This window comes from Cyprinus carpio, chromosome A6 (genome assembly GCF_018340385.1).
Source record: "Cyprinus carpio isolate SPL01 chromosome A6, ASM1834038v1, whole genome shotgun sequence".
In the NCBI taxonomy this organism is placed as follows: Eukaryota; Metazoa; Chordata; class Actinopteri; order Cypriniformes; family Cyprinidae; genus Cyprinus; species Cyprinus carpio.
In genome coordinates, this window is record NC_056577.1 from 24,598,703 (window position 1) to 24,615,355 (window position 16,653).

General features: G+C 35.1%; 1 protein-coding gene across 1 annotated transcript in view; it reads left to right on the top strand.

The window, feature by feature from the left end:
• The window catches only part of LOC109091420 (electroneutral sodium bicarbonate exchanger 1-like), a 23,080-nt gene extending 7,745 nt beyond the window's left edge, over positions 1-15,335 (top strand). Inside the window, exons 2-25 of the mRNA XM_042758600.1 lie at positions 688-769; positions 885-1,046; positions 2,073-2,208; positions 2,683-2,843; positions 3,430-3,618; positions 4,288-4,373; positions 5,412-5,569; positions 5,658-5,745; positions 5,917-6,063; positions 6,137-6,237; positions 6,419-6,593; positions 6,708-6,841; positions 7,202-7,447; positions 7,587-7,692; positions 8,297-8,458; positions 8,571-8,684; positions 10,071-10,232; positions 10,328-10,579; positions 10,901-10,969; positions 11,056-11,229; positions 11,688-11,816; positions 12,667-12,779; positions 12,981-13,089; positions 13,871-15,335. Coding sequence (XP_042614534.1) covers positions 688-769; positions 885-1,046; positions 2,073-2,208; positions 2,683-2,843; positions 3,430-3,618; positions 4,288-4,373; positions 5,412-5,569; positions 5,658-5,745; positions 5,917-6,063; positions 6,137-6,237; positions 6,419-6,593; positions 6,708-6,841; positions 7,202-7,447; positions 7,587-7,692; positions 8,297-8,458; positions 8,571-8,684; positions 10,071-10,232; positions 10,328-10,579; positions 10,901-10,969; positions 11,056-11,229; positions 11,688-11,816; positions 12,667-12,779; positions 12,981-13,089; positions 13,871-13,882 — 3,267 coding nt within the window. The 3' untranslated portion in view covers positions 13,883-15,335. The remainder of the gene's footprint in view (positions 1-687; positions 770-884; positions 1,047-2,072; positions 2,209-2,682; positions 2,844-3,429; positions 3,619-4,287; positions 4,374-5,411; positions 5,570-5,657; positions 5,746-5,916; positions 6,064-6,136; positions 6,238-6,418; positions 6,594-6,707; positions 6,842-7,201; positions 7,448-7,586; positions 7,693-8,296; positions 8,459-8,570; positions 8,685-10,070; positions 10,233-10,327; positions 10,580-10,900; positions 10,970-11,055; positions 11,230-11,687; positions 11,817-12,666; positions 12,780-12,980; positions 13,090-13,870) is intronic.
• Positions 15,336-16,653: the final 1,318 nt, after the last annotated feature.

Consider the following 16,653-nt stretch of genomic DNA (forward strand, 5'->3'; position numbering starts at 1 on the left):
TTTTTTTTATTATGAGTCCTATGACATGCTGTGAATAACTTTCAGAAATTAAGCTAAGCAGCTAAAACCGTGTCTTAAACAGCACCTTAATTAAGGGTCAGAGAGTGGAAAATGGACGTGTGAACCAACAAATTATGAATATGCAAAAAAAAAAAATTCTTAACAAATTTTGTATTTATGCACTGTATTTATTTCCTTAAGTGCAAAAAAAATGATTTTACCCTTTAAAGCTTGATAAGAAACCATCCGCTGCTTAGAAACAGTAAATGTCATCTTATTCATGCCCAGGCCTTATAATAACTCATAAGTTTGTCTTTCATAAGTATGTCTTTCCCTAACACACATTAATCATCTGAGACAGCACTCTCGTTTGAAATAAAGTTGAATTCAAGTCTGAATTCATTATGTATTGGAGACCAAATGTCCCCACAAATATTTTGAAACCTCATAGTAAAATTGCCATGAAACAGGTGAATAACATAGTAAATAATATCTGAAATAATACTGAAAATGAAATGCTTCTGTGAGTATTAGGTTGAGGGGATAAAAAATATGTCATTATGACATCCTGAAATAAAAAATAAACAACACTGTTTTGATGGGGAAAAATAGTTTAGAGTTAGTAAGACTGTGGTACAGTATGTATTTATTCACACTCTCATTAAAACAAGTAAACGTGTCTTACAGAGGCCTGATGAGGAAGCTGTGGTGGACCATGGTGGCACCAGCTCAGTTCTGAATATCCATTATGAGAAAGAAGAGCTAGAGGGTTAGTATGCATCCACAACACCTACTCAGTCATTCATGTGATACAGCAAACAGGTCAATACAGTCATATTAACTGGAAAATCACAGTGAATCTCACCATCTATCTATTCTCTCAGGTCACAGGACTCTGTTTGTGGGTGTGCGGATGCCCATGGGTAGACAGTCTCATCGTCATCACCGGCCGCACAGTTCCAAACACCGCAGGAGAGCTGACAGGACGCAGGCTGAAAGTGTAGCTCAAGAAGACATGAACACAGAAAGTACCGCAACATCACACGGTGAAAACGACAGTTCTTTTAATGACTTAATGACTCATTCATATGGTTATTTTCCTGAATGATTCAGTGTTTGAATGATTCGGCTGGTTCAAATAAAAAGACATTCACTGGCGTAACATGTAACCTGCAGAGAGAGAAAAGCTTTTCAACACTGTGTAGGCCTATATTGTGGCCATCTTTGTGGTCAAAATAAGACTTAAATTTATTTAAGTAAAAGTTTAAGTGATTCAATATTTTCTGTGGATTGGCACTAAAATAATTTTGAAAAAAATAATAATTAAAAAAATAAAATATACAATCTGTTAACCATGCCCCACCTGTGGCTTTTCATAGCCAAATGAACATTGGGATTCATATATAAATTAGGGTATTTATTTTTTTAAAAAGTATTAGAGTAAGGAAAACTGCACTAATGTTTACTCCTTTTGATCCAAATACTTAAGCAGTCATATGGTTCTCAGGCAAACAAAGATTTGGACATCATAGATCATGTGCATTTGGAAAAAAAAAAAAGAATCAAGCTTTATTTTATTTTATTTTTTATTTTTTCTGAGCTTTGCTATCAAATGTAAAATGACTGCTTTACTAACATGACTTAAAGACTATCTAGAATGTGCAGATACAAACAAGCACAGCGATACAAATAGTGAAAAGTACTGTACAATTATATTGGATATATATTTATATATTTTTATCGGTTGCATATTCTTTCCTCCAAAACAATCTCTCAAAGGTTATAAGTAAATAAATAAATACATACAAATGAAACAGGGCTACTTCATACAGTATGTTGCTTGGGCCTGAATGTTATTTATGGGCGATAAATCCCTGCAAAAAAAGTACTCTTTGGACCCTTCTTATATTTTCTCAACCCACAAAACCTTAAAACATAAACTCAGATTTATGATAACAAACACTGAAAATTATTTACTGTGCTTCCTTCCTCTACTTCCTCCCTCACTGTGAAAATTAATTTTTCAAATATCCTCTTCTCTGTGTCTCTCATTCTTCGTATCTCTTTCTCAGATACTCCATCCCAGAGGGTTCAGTTTATTCTGGGCACTGAAGAGGATGAGGAGCATGCAGCACATGACCTCTTCACAGAACTTGATGAAATCTGTGTTAAAGATGGCAAAGATGCAGAGTGGAAGGAAACTGCTAGGTATTCATATGTCCTGCAACATTATATTCAGTGCCAAAATATAACTCAGGGTTTTAAATCTTTTAGATGCCATGGACTGCCAAATATGATCATTCTTGTGCAAAACGCAGATGTATTTTCTTGCAATGACCTTTCATTCCTACTCACTATAGTAATGCACTGTTATATGTATTATCATTTATTTATTTATTAAAAATATACATTTTAATATTTGTTATAAATAAAAGGAAATCTATTTGTAATCGTACTTGTTTTTATTTATTTCTATTTTATTTACTTTATTCATTTTTACATCTTTTACACTGTTTTTCTCTAAACTTTTCCACAGACCCACTAGTACTCCCTTGAGGCCCCCTGGAGGTTCCCAGATCCCAGTTTAAAACTTCTTGGTTATCAAACCACTCTCTGTTGCCTTCTGAGAGTTGAAGTGAGAGTCTGTCTATTTGACTCTCATTGTTCTTTAATACTTCTCAGGTGGTTAAAGTTTGAGGAGGACGTGGAAGATGGAGGGGAAAGGTGGAGTAAGCCGTACGTAGCTACACTCTCTCTCCATAGTTTGTTTGAGCTACGGAGCTGTATCATTAATGGAACTGTCCTGTTGGACATGAAGGCCAGCTGCATTGAGGAAATTGCAGGTCAGTGGAAAGGACTAATTTTAACATTAAAAAAATTTACATGTCTTTAGTGGGGAATATTACAGCAGTGTGGCAAGTGTGTGTTCAGATCCTGTAGTTTATTAGGCCCACCTGTAACCTCACACTGACATTAGTCTAATAGACTCACAATGTAACCTGTGTCTTGTCGGGGCATAACTGTTATGATCAGCGTTGCAGCAGTTGTAAGAACAAGATTAATTTCTGGAGAAATAGAAGGACAGGGAGACCAAGAGAGATTAATTATACTGTAAGGTTGGAAGGGAGCGAAAGAATGAGTGATGCAGATTAACACTGCTGCATCAGCTCCAACTGGAACTGTGGGAGGTTTAAAAGAAAAAGAGAAAGTGAAAGGCTGAGAAAGTATTGCATTGTTTAGCATGCTGGAATATAACATATTCAGTCATAAATGTGAGTTTGAGCATCATCAACATACAGTTTAATCATGCAAACAATAAAAAAACAAAAACAACATTGTCTCTTTAAATTATGCTTGATTGTCTTTCAAAAGTCAACTGTATTTGGTTTGTATTCACATGTGTATGTATATATAATTTGGTGTGTGTAGATTTGGTGCTTGACCATCAGGAGGCAGCTCATGAACTGGATGACAGTGTGAGAATGAAGGTTCGAGAGGCACTTCTGAAGAGGCATCACCACCAGAGTGACAAGAAAAGGAACAACCTGCTGCCAATGGTCAAATCCCTCACTGACTCAGGCAGGAGACAGAGTGAACCTCATCATATGGACAAGGCGGGTGAGCTAAACTGCACTGCATTTTACATGTGCATCATAAAGAAATATTATTGGTTACATACAACTTAAGCCCTGTGGATATAACTAAATAATGTTGATTTGTCAAAGGTGTGTGTGGTGTGTGGTCAATTTGATTTGTCAAAGGTGTGCTTAGAGTAATACACTGACAATGTAAATCTGTAGGGCGATTGTTCCAAAAGATATCAAAGGAGAAATGCAAATCTCATTTTTCTGAATTATTCTGTTAACAGAATCTCCTAATTTAGTCAGTAAAGTTGTCTAAATCATTCTTTTGAAGTTGGACTTCAGGTCATGTATTGTGAGTGGAGTGTTATGCTCCATAAAGGGTTCTACAGATGACATCACATCCTGAGTTGTATCCTTGTGGGTATAATACGAAAATTAACTGGTTTACTGGGTTTGCATACTCATGGTTGCAGATGAAAAAGTGGATATAACTTGGCTGATAAGTGATTCTACCACATTAGTCTCATACTAATACTTAATGTTTAAGTTTTATGGTTATACTTTCAAATAATTTACTTCATTCTAATAAAATGTATTAGTACATTAGTAATATACATACACCTTTATTTTGGTGCTATACTGTGTATGATGTGGATATTGTAGGATGATGTAGTTATGAAACATATTTAATTGTATCCGTCAGGTCCTGCTACTTCTCCCCAGCCTCCACCTACTAACCCAGAATTAAAGAATGGAGCACCGGATAATAGCCAGATGGATCTCAGCAAGGTACTAGAACCACAACATCAAGAAGAACATCACAAGTTTGTTGAAATTAAACAAACATTTATTTTACTCTAAAATTGACACAATATCACTAATGTTTGTGATGTATACTATATGTAACATATTCTCTCAGATCTGGCTTCAAAATAAATTAAAACAAAAATAAATTGTAGGCACAAAGTTATTGTACACAATCAAAAAATTATGCAAAAATCTCTCCTACATCCAGTTTTCAGAGAAATATTGAAAAATGGATAAACAAGGTAATAGTGTAATACAATAGAGGAAAGATGGTACTGAGCAAGATAACCCATTAAACCAAACAGGTTCAATCAGTTTATTTCTGTTAATGTCTTGACTGCTCACTGGAGGCAGGCAATGTATCATTACCAAGAACATCTGGGACAAATGCACTCACACAGAGAAACAAGCACTGCCATCTGGTTATCTTTAGAGGTACTGCAGCTTGTTAATGTAATGCAAATGATCAGGAAACAGGAAATTCACTGTAAAGAGATAGATGTCAGCCATTTGAAGTGACAGTAAGGATGGCCCCAATCAGATTACATACCTTCTGTTCCTCTTGTCTATGCACCCTGACCTAAATGAACAGCTGGAGTTAGTGACTGGAATAACCAGAAGTAGATTTCTGCTTATATAAATAAAAATATTGTAATTAAAATAAAGCTGAAATGAAATAAAATTTAAATATTAGATGAGAAACTTGAACCTAAAAAATGTAAATGAAAATGAGAAATATTGGCAACTAAGTGAAATATGTTTAAGTTCAGAAGTATTAAATGAATAAAACCAAAACTGAAATAACAAACTAAAACTAATTAAAAATGTAAAAAAAAAAAAAAAAAAAAAAAAAAAAAAACGATTTAATTAAATTAAGTGACTAAAGCACATAACAAAATTACTAAAACTTAAAAATTAAAATAAAATCTGAAAAAAGCTCATTCAAAATATTAATAAATGCTAAAATAGTATATAAATAATACATAAATAACACTGCTATGATCTTCTCTCTCTCTCTAGGTGGACACACATTTCATGAAGAAGATCCCTATTGGAGCAGAAGCTTCCAATGTGCTGGTTGGGGAGCTGGACTTTTTAGAAAGGTCCATCATTGCATTTGTTCGCCTGTCTCCTGCTGTACTGCTCACGGGGCTCACTGAAGTGCCCATTCCCACTAGGTACAAAGTGTTTGTTTGCAAATGCATATATGGAGCTGATAAATCCATTGTAACGGAATGATCAAAATTATCAATTTTTACTCTGCAGATTCTTGTTCATTTTGCTTGGTCCCGATGGAAAAGCCCAACAGTACCATGAGATCGGTCGCTCCATGGCCACCATCATGACCGATGAGGTCAATGCATATTATTGTCTCATTGGATATTAATGCATTAACCTTTATATTTACATTTTCAGAAATACCTTTTGTAGAAAAAAAAAAATATATATATATCTATTTTTTTTTCTTTAATATATTTTCATTTCTTTATTTTACTTAATATAATTTTATTCTTCCATTATTTAGATTTTCCACGATGTTGCATATAAGGCCAAGGATAGAACTGATTTGTTGGCCGGTATAGATGAGTTTCTGGATCAAGTGACAGTTTTGCCTCCAGGAGAATGGGACCCTTCTATACGCATAGAACCTCCTAAAAGTGTCCCATCACAGGTATGGGAAAATCCAACAAGTGTGGCTGACGTGATTGATTTGTTGTAATTTATCTAATCCTCTCTCGGAATAGGAGAAAAGAAAGATACCAGGAGTGCCAAATGGAACAGCTGTTCCTGTTGAGGAAGAGCAGCATGGAGAACACCATGGACCAGAACTGCAGAGAACCGGAAGGTGTGTGGTCAAGTTTTAACAACATTGTACAACACCAAATATCCTCACTAGGATATTAAAACCTTATGAGGAAAATAGCCTAGTAAACATATTGAATAATGTCTTCAATTTGACAGGTTAGAGTTTAGGGGATAGAAATGTTTAATTTAGCTCTCTCTGTGTATCTTCACTCTCTCTATAGGCTGTTTGGAGGACTGATTCTGGATGTGAAAAGAAAAGTTCCATTTTATTTGAGTGATTTTAAAGACGGTCTGAGTTTGCAGTGTGTAGCTTCTTTTCTGTTTCTGTACTGTGCCTGTATGTCACCTGTTATCACGTTTGGAGGACTTTTGGGAGAGGCTACAGAAGGACGCATTGTAAGTATGCAAACACTCACAGTTTTGTTTCTGTGTGGTCTATTAGGCAAAGTCACATAAATATATGTTTGTAATGCAAATCACAGCAGTCATGTGTATTTATGTGTGTGTCAGAGTGCCATTGAGTCTCTTTTAGGAGCGTCTATGACTGGAGTAGCATACTCTCTGTTCGCTGGACAGCCGCTTACTATACTGGGCAGCACTGGACCTGTCCTCGTGTTTGAAAAGATTCTCTTCAAGTTCTGCAAGTCAGTACAGAACAGACTAAGTATTAGTCTTAATATACTTAATCATTAACTAATCAATCACTTTCTCACCCAAATTGAATTGTCATTGGTTATGAATATGATACATTTGATACATAATAGTTCTTTAATCGTATAAGTATTATTATGATTATTATTTATTAAAATATTTAAAAAATCTCCCTCATTGTCTTTTAAAAACATAGTTATTTTAATGAAATGTAGAATATATATAACATATATCTTCTGTATCAATTTAGTATTCATTTATTGATTTAGTACTATACTCCTCACATTGTGCAATAAATGTGCAAAATATTTCATATATAATCAGATCTCTCCTGTCCATTTCTGTCCCTTTAGAGACTACGATCTCTCGTACCTATCCCTGCGCACTTGTATCGGTTTGTGGACAGCTTTCCTGTGTCTGATTCTTGTGGCAACGGATGCCAGCTCCTTGGTCTGTTACATTACACGTTTCACAGAGGAAGCGTTTGCTGCACTGATATGTCTTATCTTCATTTACGAAGCACTAGAGAAGCTTTTCCATCTTGGAGAACAGTACCCAATCAACAGACATGCTGATCTAGACAAATTAACACTGGCCTAGTAAGTATAAACTTATATACACAGATGTCTATGCACCTGCTGATCAAGTTGGAAGTCAGTAAACAATAATCTTCATCAGTTGTTTCTTCTAGATGTAAATGAGATACAATGAATAACACATTGTATTGTGTGCCCTCAGCTGTAGGTGTGCAGAGCCTGATAACCCCAGTAATAAAACACTAGAACTGTGGAATCAAAGGAACATCACAGCCCCTGCGGTGCCATGGAGCAACCTCACTGTATCGGTACTTCAGCCTCCCACAATCTTAGCCAACCACTGGAAACGGAAACATTCTTCCATGGTCTAACCTGAAATGTGCACTTAAAGCAATTATTTGTTTAGCTGGCTGATACAAAAGTGGTCATAAACTTTATACTGACACCTACTGGTGTGGATGTATCATCCCACAAAAGTTTTTTGGTTACTGATGCCATTGTAGAAATACCCTGTTCATGGGCATATTTGTTACCTATTATTAATTTATTCCGAAAGTGGAGATATAGTCGAGTTAAATTAAGTCATGTGATTTCAAAATTCTGGTCAGTGTGATAAAACGCCACTGATATGACTAGAGTCTTAATCTCACGTTGAGTGTAGATGATTTTGAATATACCCTTTATATGTCAAAAATAGTATTAATTTCTTAAATCTTACTGGAAAAAATGCTCCTCTAAATGTGATTTACAGTTGAAGTCCTGTTTTTCAATTCTGCTCCCATTACTGCAGTTCAGTGTTATTTCACAGTGTAGTCTCACATAGATCACATTTAGTGCTAATCCTATTTTCACAGCGTCTCGGTTGCCAGTGCAACATGAGCCAAACTCTGTGTGTGTGTGTGTTGTGAATAGGAGTGTTTAGATCTCCAGGGGCAGTTTATTGGATCGGCGTGTGGACACCATGGTCCCTACACTCCTGATGTGCTCTTCTGGTCGTCCATCTTGTTTTTTGGTACCTTTTTCCTGTCTACCTTCCTGAAACAGTTCAAGACTAGCAGATACTTCCCAACACGGGTGAGGCTAAAATACACATTAAAATACTCATTCACAAACACTGTTTGTATACACAGTGTCATTTTCTATACAGTAAATGCAAAGTGTGTATTTGTGTGTTTCTGTGATGTAGGTACGGTCAATGATCAGTGATTTTGCTGTGTTCCTCACCATTGTCCTCATGGTCCTGATTGATTATTTAATTGGAGTTCCATCCCAAAAATTACAAGTGCCCAGCAACTTCAAGGTAGGGATCATAATGAATGTGCATACAAACGCACACACTTGTGTTTGTGTTTTTAACTCTGTATGAATTATATTTGATAAATTGCTTTCTAAAGCTTTTAAATATTTCTTGTGATCAATACTTCGCCAAAAAATAAAAAAAGTGGTATGACACGTAGTAAAGTATATTTCTTCTGCCCCCTTGTGGATTATCCATGCTCTCTCTTCAGGAAGTAGAAGGATTTTTTATATAATTTCCAACATGTTGACCTTTTTGTTATGATCAACATGCGTTTTAGCCTCTATGCTGAGGGTGAAGTATTTGCAAGAATCACTTAATATTATTATTAATATTTCAGAATTAATATTTACTGGATCTTAGAAAAATAAGTGCATAATATTGCATGCGTTATTTTATATTTGAGGTATATTTATTTCATTCATAATTGAAATGCATTTCATGATATATTATTCCAAGCCGAAGTCATTAAATTATATAATTGTTTAAAGGTCTGTTTTACGAGAAAATTACTCATATACTCAAATATATTTACTCATATATTTACAGAAGTTTCATGAATGAGGCCCATTGTGTGCAGACAGTGATCTATGAACAGTTGAGCTGGACTAATATATAATCCATAAACTTAACAAGTATGCCGTAACATTAATATTGCATAATTTATATTCCTGTAGGGAAATACACACATCTTAACTTACAGAAGCATAATGAATCACAATAAAGTGTACACTACACTGTAAACATTTTTTTTTAAATGTATTTTTAATTGTCCAATAGCTATTAATACTTTTATTAGCAATGGCACATTTAATTGATGAAAAGTGACACTAAATACTTTTACATTGTTACATTGTTCCTGAACTTTCTGTTTCAGAGAAAATAATAGAAAATGTATTACAGTTTCCACAAAAATTGTAAGCAGCACGACTGTTGATAATAATAAGAAATGTTTCTTGAGCAGCAAATAAGCGTATTAGAATGATCTCTGAAGAATCGTGTGACACTAAGGACTGGAGTTATGCCTGCTAAATATTCAGCTTTGCCATCACAGGAATAAATTATATTCTAATATATATATTAGAGTAGTAGTTTTGAATTGCAATAATGTTTCACAATATTAATATTTTTACTGTATTTTTGATCAAATAATTGCAGCCTTGGTGAGCATAAGAGACTTCTTTTAAAAACATTTTAAAAAAATGTTATTGATATGGAAGCTTTATTCAAGTAAAACATGGAGTATATATACGATTCTGATTCACAGTGAACCTTTTAACGTTTGCCTCACAAAAAATCATCATTAATACTATTTTATAGGTATGATTACCATGCTATTTTCAGGGGTTTGGTCGGTTTTTTTTACTTTCTCCTGGTTGTGATTTACAGCCCACGCGTGATGACCGTGGTTGGTTTATTAACCCTATCGGCCGAAACCCATGGTGGACTGTAGTGGCTGCCCCAATACCAGCTCTTCTCTGCACCATCCTCATCTTCATGGACCAACAGATCACCGCAGTAATAATAAACCGCAAGGAACACAAACTGCTAGTATGTTTATTTTCTAAATTGACCTTTACAGAGCAAGTGTGTGTGTGTTTGTGCACTGATCATATGTAAGTGTGTGCCCCATTTCCTCTACACAGAAAGGCTGCGGGTACCATTTGGATCTTCTGATGGTTGGAGTGATGCTGGCTGTATGTTCCATCATGGGGTTACCCTGGTTTGTTGCAGCAACCGTCCTGTCAATTACCCATGTCAACAGCCTGAAGCTAGAGTCTGAAAGCGCTGCCCCCGGAGAGCAGCCTCGATTTCTGGGTATTAGAGAACAGAGGCTGACTGGTTTGGTGATTTTTCTACTCATGGGCTGCTCTGTGTTCATGACTGGAGCATTACAGGTACTTAAAAAATTCTGTGGTTGTCATATAATATGTACGGTGCCTTCTTAAAGGGACAGTCCACCCAATAATTAAAATTCTATCATTTACTGCTCCTCATATCATTACAAACCTGTATGACTTACATTCTTCTGCAGAACACAAAAGAAGATATTTTGAAGAATGTTGGGACCCAAAACTGTTTGCTTACTAACATTACTAACAATCTTCAAAATATCTTCTTTTGTGTTCTTCCCTTTAAATTAGGCACACTTAAAATATATATAAATGTCACTGCATTAGATAACAAAATGTCTTGATGGACTGATTTTTGTTTCACAGTTCATTCCCATGCCAGTTCTTTATGGTGTTTTTCTTTATATGGGCGTATCATCTCTGAAAGGCATTCAGGTAGAGATATTCGTCTGATACTAACAATACATGTGCATACCGAATGCATCAGTCATTCATCAACTTCTCTGTCCTGTCTTTCTCAGTTTTTTGACCGTCTGAAGTTGTTTGGCATGCCAGCGAAGCACCAACCAGACTTTATTTATCTACGTCATGTTCCTCTGAGGAAGGTTCACCTGTTCACTCTGACCCAACTTACCTGCCTTGTGTTGCTCTGGGTCATCAAAACTTCCCCTGCTGCAATCGTCTTCCCTATGATGGTACGACCCAAAACAAATAACATACTTTATGTTAGGGGTGTTAAAACGAAAAGTGTCAAATATATAGTATATATATAGTATATATAGTATTTTTACAGTATCATTCTGACTGACTAATAAATAGGCTTCTTTCAAAGGCTCACGTAATTTTAAATGCGTATTTTAAATAAAATATGTGTGAATGTTCCATTGATAATCATAGCGAATTCTATAGGTACAGTCTCCATTAATAATAAATTGTGAGATTTACATTTATACATTTGGCAGAAAACTTCCAAAAAAGATTAAGGTGTACAGTACAGTACTTTTATCAGTTCATGCAATCCCTGGGAATAAAACCCATGACCTTGTTGTAGCTAGTGCTGTGCTCTACTGTACAGTGATGAAGGTTGATTTATGAACCATTGTAATCATATTGTAATAGTTTATTAGTAGCAAATGTGTTTTATCTCCTGCAGGTGCTGGGATTAGTGTTCATCCGTAAACTGCTGGACTTCTGTTTTGCCAAACGTGAGCTTAGTTACCTTGATGATCTGATGCCTGAGAATAAGAAGAAGAAGCTGGATGATGATTCCAAAAAGGCAGAGGTTTGTGATTCATATGCAGAGTTTAATAAAGCAAAAAGGTCATACAGCAAATGGTAGTAGAAACATGGCAGTATGTATAATGTGCTTAATTTGTACATTTTGCTCTATGTGCAGAAAACTTTTTGCCAAAATTATTCAGTAATGTATCCAACCATGCAATGTGCTCAACCTAACATTATATTTTATGCATAACAGATAAACCAGAAGTAGTTTTAGCCATATTTAGCCATAATCTTCATTTTTGAGATCATAAAAAAGCATAAACCTATTTTCATTTATGAATGAAAATGGGTTTTATAAATCTTTATATTTAATTTGATGATGTTTTTATTTTATTATTATCTATTATTATTTATTTAATGTATTTTATTTCCTTTACTGGATGGCTACAAACAATTAAAAATGCAAAAGAGTATTGCACTACTATTTAAAATGTTTATTTTCACATACAAATAATATTTTTTAATTAGCAGTAAACATTGTAGTAAGATGTTCTTTTCTACCCTGAACAACCTTAACCCGATCTTGCCATCAAATCATGCTATTTATGCATGTAAACTGAAATTAATTCATAAACCTAAACTTGCATCATTTTTTGTCACATGTAATACATAGACACAATAAAGGAGAGTGTATGTACAGGTGCATCTCAATAAATTGGTGGGTTTTTGTTAAATGTAAGCCAAAATCATCACAATTAAAAGAACCAAAGACTTAAACTACTTCAGTCTGTGTGCATTGAATTTATTTAATACACGAGTTTCATAATTTGAGTTGAATTACTGAAATAAATTACTGTCCACGACATTCTAATTTACTGAGATGCACCTGTATGTGTTTATACGAGTAGCAGGAATCACAGGAGATGCTGGTTGATGACTCTGAGAAATTAGAAGACAAAGACACAATGAAGATCCCCATGGAGAGCAAACCTCTACACTCACTTCGAACCCCAGACCCCAGGTACCTCTCTGCTGCAGACCTCCACATCAGAAGCTCTATGATGTAATGCAAACCCTGGAGCCCTGTCCACTGGTGTTCAAAACAAGCTTAGGTCCCACAATGTCCACTGTGTATCTGACTGTACTAACACTCACCTTTCCATTTCTCCCCTTCTCCTGCCTTCACCCCTCCTCTCCTCGACTGTGTCCACCTGTTGTCCAGGACTGATCCCTCTGATATTAACATATCTGATGAAATGTCTAAAACTACTGTATGGGTATCCCTCAATTCCAATCACAAGGACACACAACGCTCAAACACACATAAAAAGGCAAGGACTCTCACTCTTTCCATCCTTTAATGGTTGGTTATTGTTCCACTTCCCTGAATTCCCCTTCTTACCTACTACTTTTCTTGATTGTAGATGGGTTTGTTTCTTCATCAGGCGAGATTTGAAGAAATTTAGCATTACATTAAACAATGGATCATCTGCAGTGAATGGGTGCCATCAGAATGAGAGTTCAAACAGCTGATAAAAACATCACAAATAATACAAACAACTCAAGTATGTGCAAGTGCATAATAATGCTTCCTCCTGTAAAAAAAGTTGTCATCTCATATAAAAATTCACTGACATATTTATATTTTGGACTATTTTCACTTGTAAGTAGTGCTTGTCTGAGCAGATTTCTCTCCTGATTCAGATGAGACTTTTTCACTGGATAAAGCAATATTATGGATAAAGGATATTTTAGCCTGGAGCAACAGTTTACTGTTAAAAACATCTTAATGATGAATTTGTTCAGATTTATGCTTCACAAGATGTTAATTAAAGAACTGCCGTTTACTTGTGTGGATTGTGTGAAGTGTGGACCACTTGTAGATTATTGTGATGTTTTTACCAGCTGTTTGGACTCTCATTCACTCTCAAGAAAGTGAAGTAATGCTAAATTTCTCCATATCTGTTCTAATGAAGAAACAAACTCATTTACATCTTGGATGGCCTGAGGGTGAGTAAGTTTTTGGGTGAATTATTCCTTAAAGTTTAAATTATTATATTACAAAGTTTTGAGTTTATCTTATTTATTATCTGTGTTTTTCTCTCTTGGCAGGAGGTTCCGTGAAGTAATCCCACAGAAAGAAGAAATTACGTTCTTAGCGTCGGTTGTTTGAAATTCAGCTGAATGAAAAAAAGCAGCCATGTGCTAAAAACACACAGATATTAGTTCACTCCTTTCCACTGTTTCTCACACACGTGTTCACACACACGGGTTTATGTATAGCTGTGTGTTGGTGTGTCAGTGTGTGTGTGTTAATATGTTCTCATATGTTCTCTCCTACCAAATCCAGGTTATTTTTAATGTTTAGTTGAGTTTTAGCAGACATAGGCGTCCCTGTACTGTGCTGTAGTGTACATGTATTTTATTTTATTTTTTGGTAATTGTCTGGTTCTCATTTATAGAATAATACAGTTGTTTAAATGTTCTTATTTTAGCTATATACTTGCTGTACATATTACTGTATATGCGTGGTTTGTTCATTGTCAAAGATCCACGATAAGTACATGTGTTTGAGCCAAATGGCCAATCAGAATAATAACCTCAGTTATTACTATTTTTGTGCCAGTATAAATAGCCATCAGTTACATTAGACCGTGAACCAAATTGATCCTTATCCAGTAGATGGACTTGTCTATTTTTATTGCGTGTGTTGTATTGAAACTTGTTAATATTGAGCAATAAAAGGCTTCTATGTGGTTAGGTCACCAAGGACACTGATAGACAAGTATGAACTCTGTTGTAATTGTTTTTACCACCATTTTAATGTCACCCCTCCCCTACTTGTAAGAACAGAGTGGTTGAAATTTCCATTTAGATGCACCATCCAAATTAAAGGCACAAGGGTCGGGGGTAAACTGGACTGTTCAGGTTTTCATATGAAGACCATTTCTGGTCAAGAGTCCCAGTAATAAGCCATCTCCTCTAGACTACCTCCCCACACTTGTAATGCTCCCACAGTAGTTTCTGCACTGAAAGAGGTAATATATATATATATATATATATATATATATATATATATATGGGTGTGTTTTTAACCTCAGTGAAATAACACTTTATTTACAGTTGCACTTTGTGTAGATATATACTAATATGATTTTATATTTTGAAGGGAATTAATATATAGAGTATAACAGTATGATACAATTATTTTAAGTAAAGAATTTTCTTTTTTATATAAATGTATTTTAATAAAATGAGTTGAGCAGATATAGTAAGACACTGGCTGTTAACATGAATGGGTTACAGCTACTTTTCTTACAGGACTAGTTGTCTTCGGATGAGGAGAATGTCACATTTAATATGGAATGTTGACTCAGCTTTGGAATGTTGAGGAATGAGGAAATTTCCCAGCATGGCATTAAGCTGCTAAATTATCTATATTGTCCCCTCCATGGCTTTCTTGTTTACGGAAATGTTGTCATTTACTTGATTGTACATGTTATCTTAATGCTGGGATGTGCTCAAAGAGAATGTCTGTTTCACTCTAATAAATTTTAGATTTTCTGAATGAGATTAACCTGCTAAGAGTTGTGCCTGTGTTCCTTTGTGTTTCTCATCAAATGGTCATTAGTTTACAGTCCTTTACTAAATGATGCATAAAATCTGAAAATGAGTCATGCTTTGAATTTTGCAAATGAATGAAGAATTTAAAAGCTGTATATTGTAATAATTATAGGCCTACCACCAAAAGTGTTTATCTTGTTGCTAGGCTGAATGATCAATTATGAATTAAACATTCATTTATTATCCAAAAATACCTGCAACTGCTCTACAGTTTAAGGGTGGTCAAAATACAAAATTAGTAGTTGTTCAAGTGGGGCTCAGACTTTGCCTTTTGAGCAAATCTATGTTAATGACAGCAGGAAGAAAGTTTTGATGTTTAAGTGTGGGGAGGGGGGGGCTGCGGTTGGCATGCCGATGCACCCCATGCCATGCTGGTAATGAAAAGAGGTCACTGCAGTGGATCGGATTGTGTAGTATGAATAACTGAAGCTCAACATCTAATGCTCAGAGAAGTGAGACTGAGACAAAAATAAGTAAGACTGACTTTTGTCAGAAATGGCAGATCACGGCGTTGCATGTAAGAAAAACTAAGGAATAGTGAAAGAGAGAGAGGGAGAGAATGAGAGATGAGTGGGAGGTACAGGTGCACACTGTGTTGTGAACTTGCTGGAGGAGTTTGTTTCTCCTATCCTCTAGCCTTCATTATGCTATGCTTGAGATCCATCCATCTTTCTTTAGACTAACCATGCTGTCTCAGCTCTTTCTGCCATTTATCAGACTCTATTTCATTATTGTTGTTTTCCAAGCCAATTTGGTCTGTCCATGCTGGTTTGTAGCCTGTTAAAGTAATAATTCACCTGAAAATGAAAATTCTTATTATTTACTCAACCTTATGTTGTTCCAAAAATATGTTCATTTTGGAGCTTTCTTTTTTCCATACAATGACAGATTACAGTGATCCTACGTCAAGCTCTAAAAGCAAAAGAATTCTATAAAAGCACCATAAAAGTGTGTGAATCGTTCGCTATATTCCAAGCATTCTGAAGTCATATGATGCTTTGTGTGAATAATTTGAACAAAATTAACTCCCCTCCCCTGCAGGTAAGTGTTATTTTAGTATTGAGATACTATTATTATATTTCAAATTAATTTATTCATCAAATTAATCAATTCAAGTGTGTGTTTTTTCAAATATGTCTATATAGTTTATTAGCTAGTTTATATTTCAGTTTTAGTTATTAGTACATCAAGTTAAATCAAAGAAATGTTGCTTTGCCTTCTGAATTTGTTACATTTTGAAATATTTTTTTTTTTAAGTAACACATTTTTTT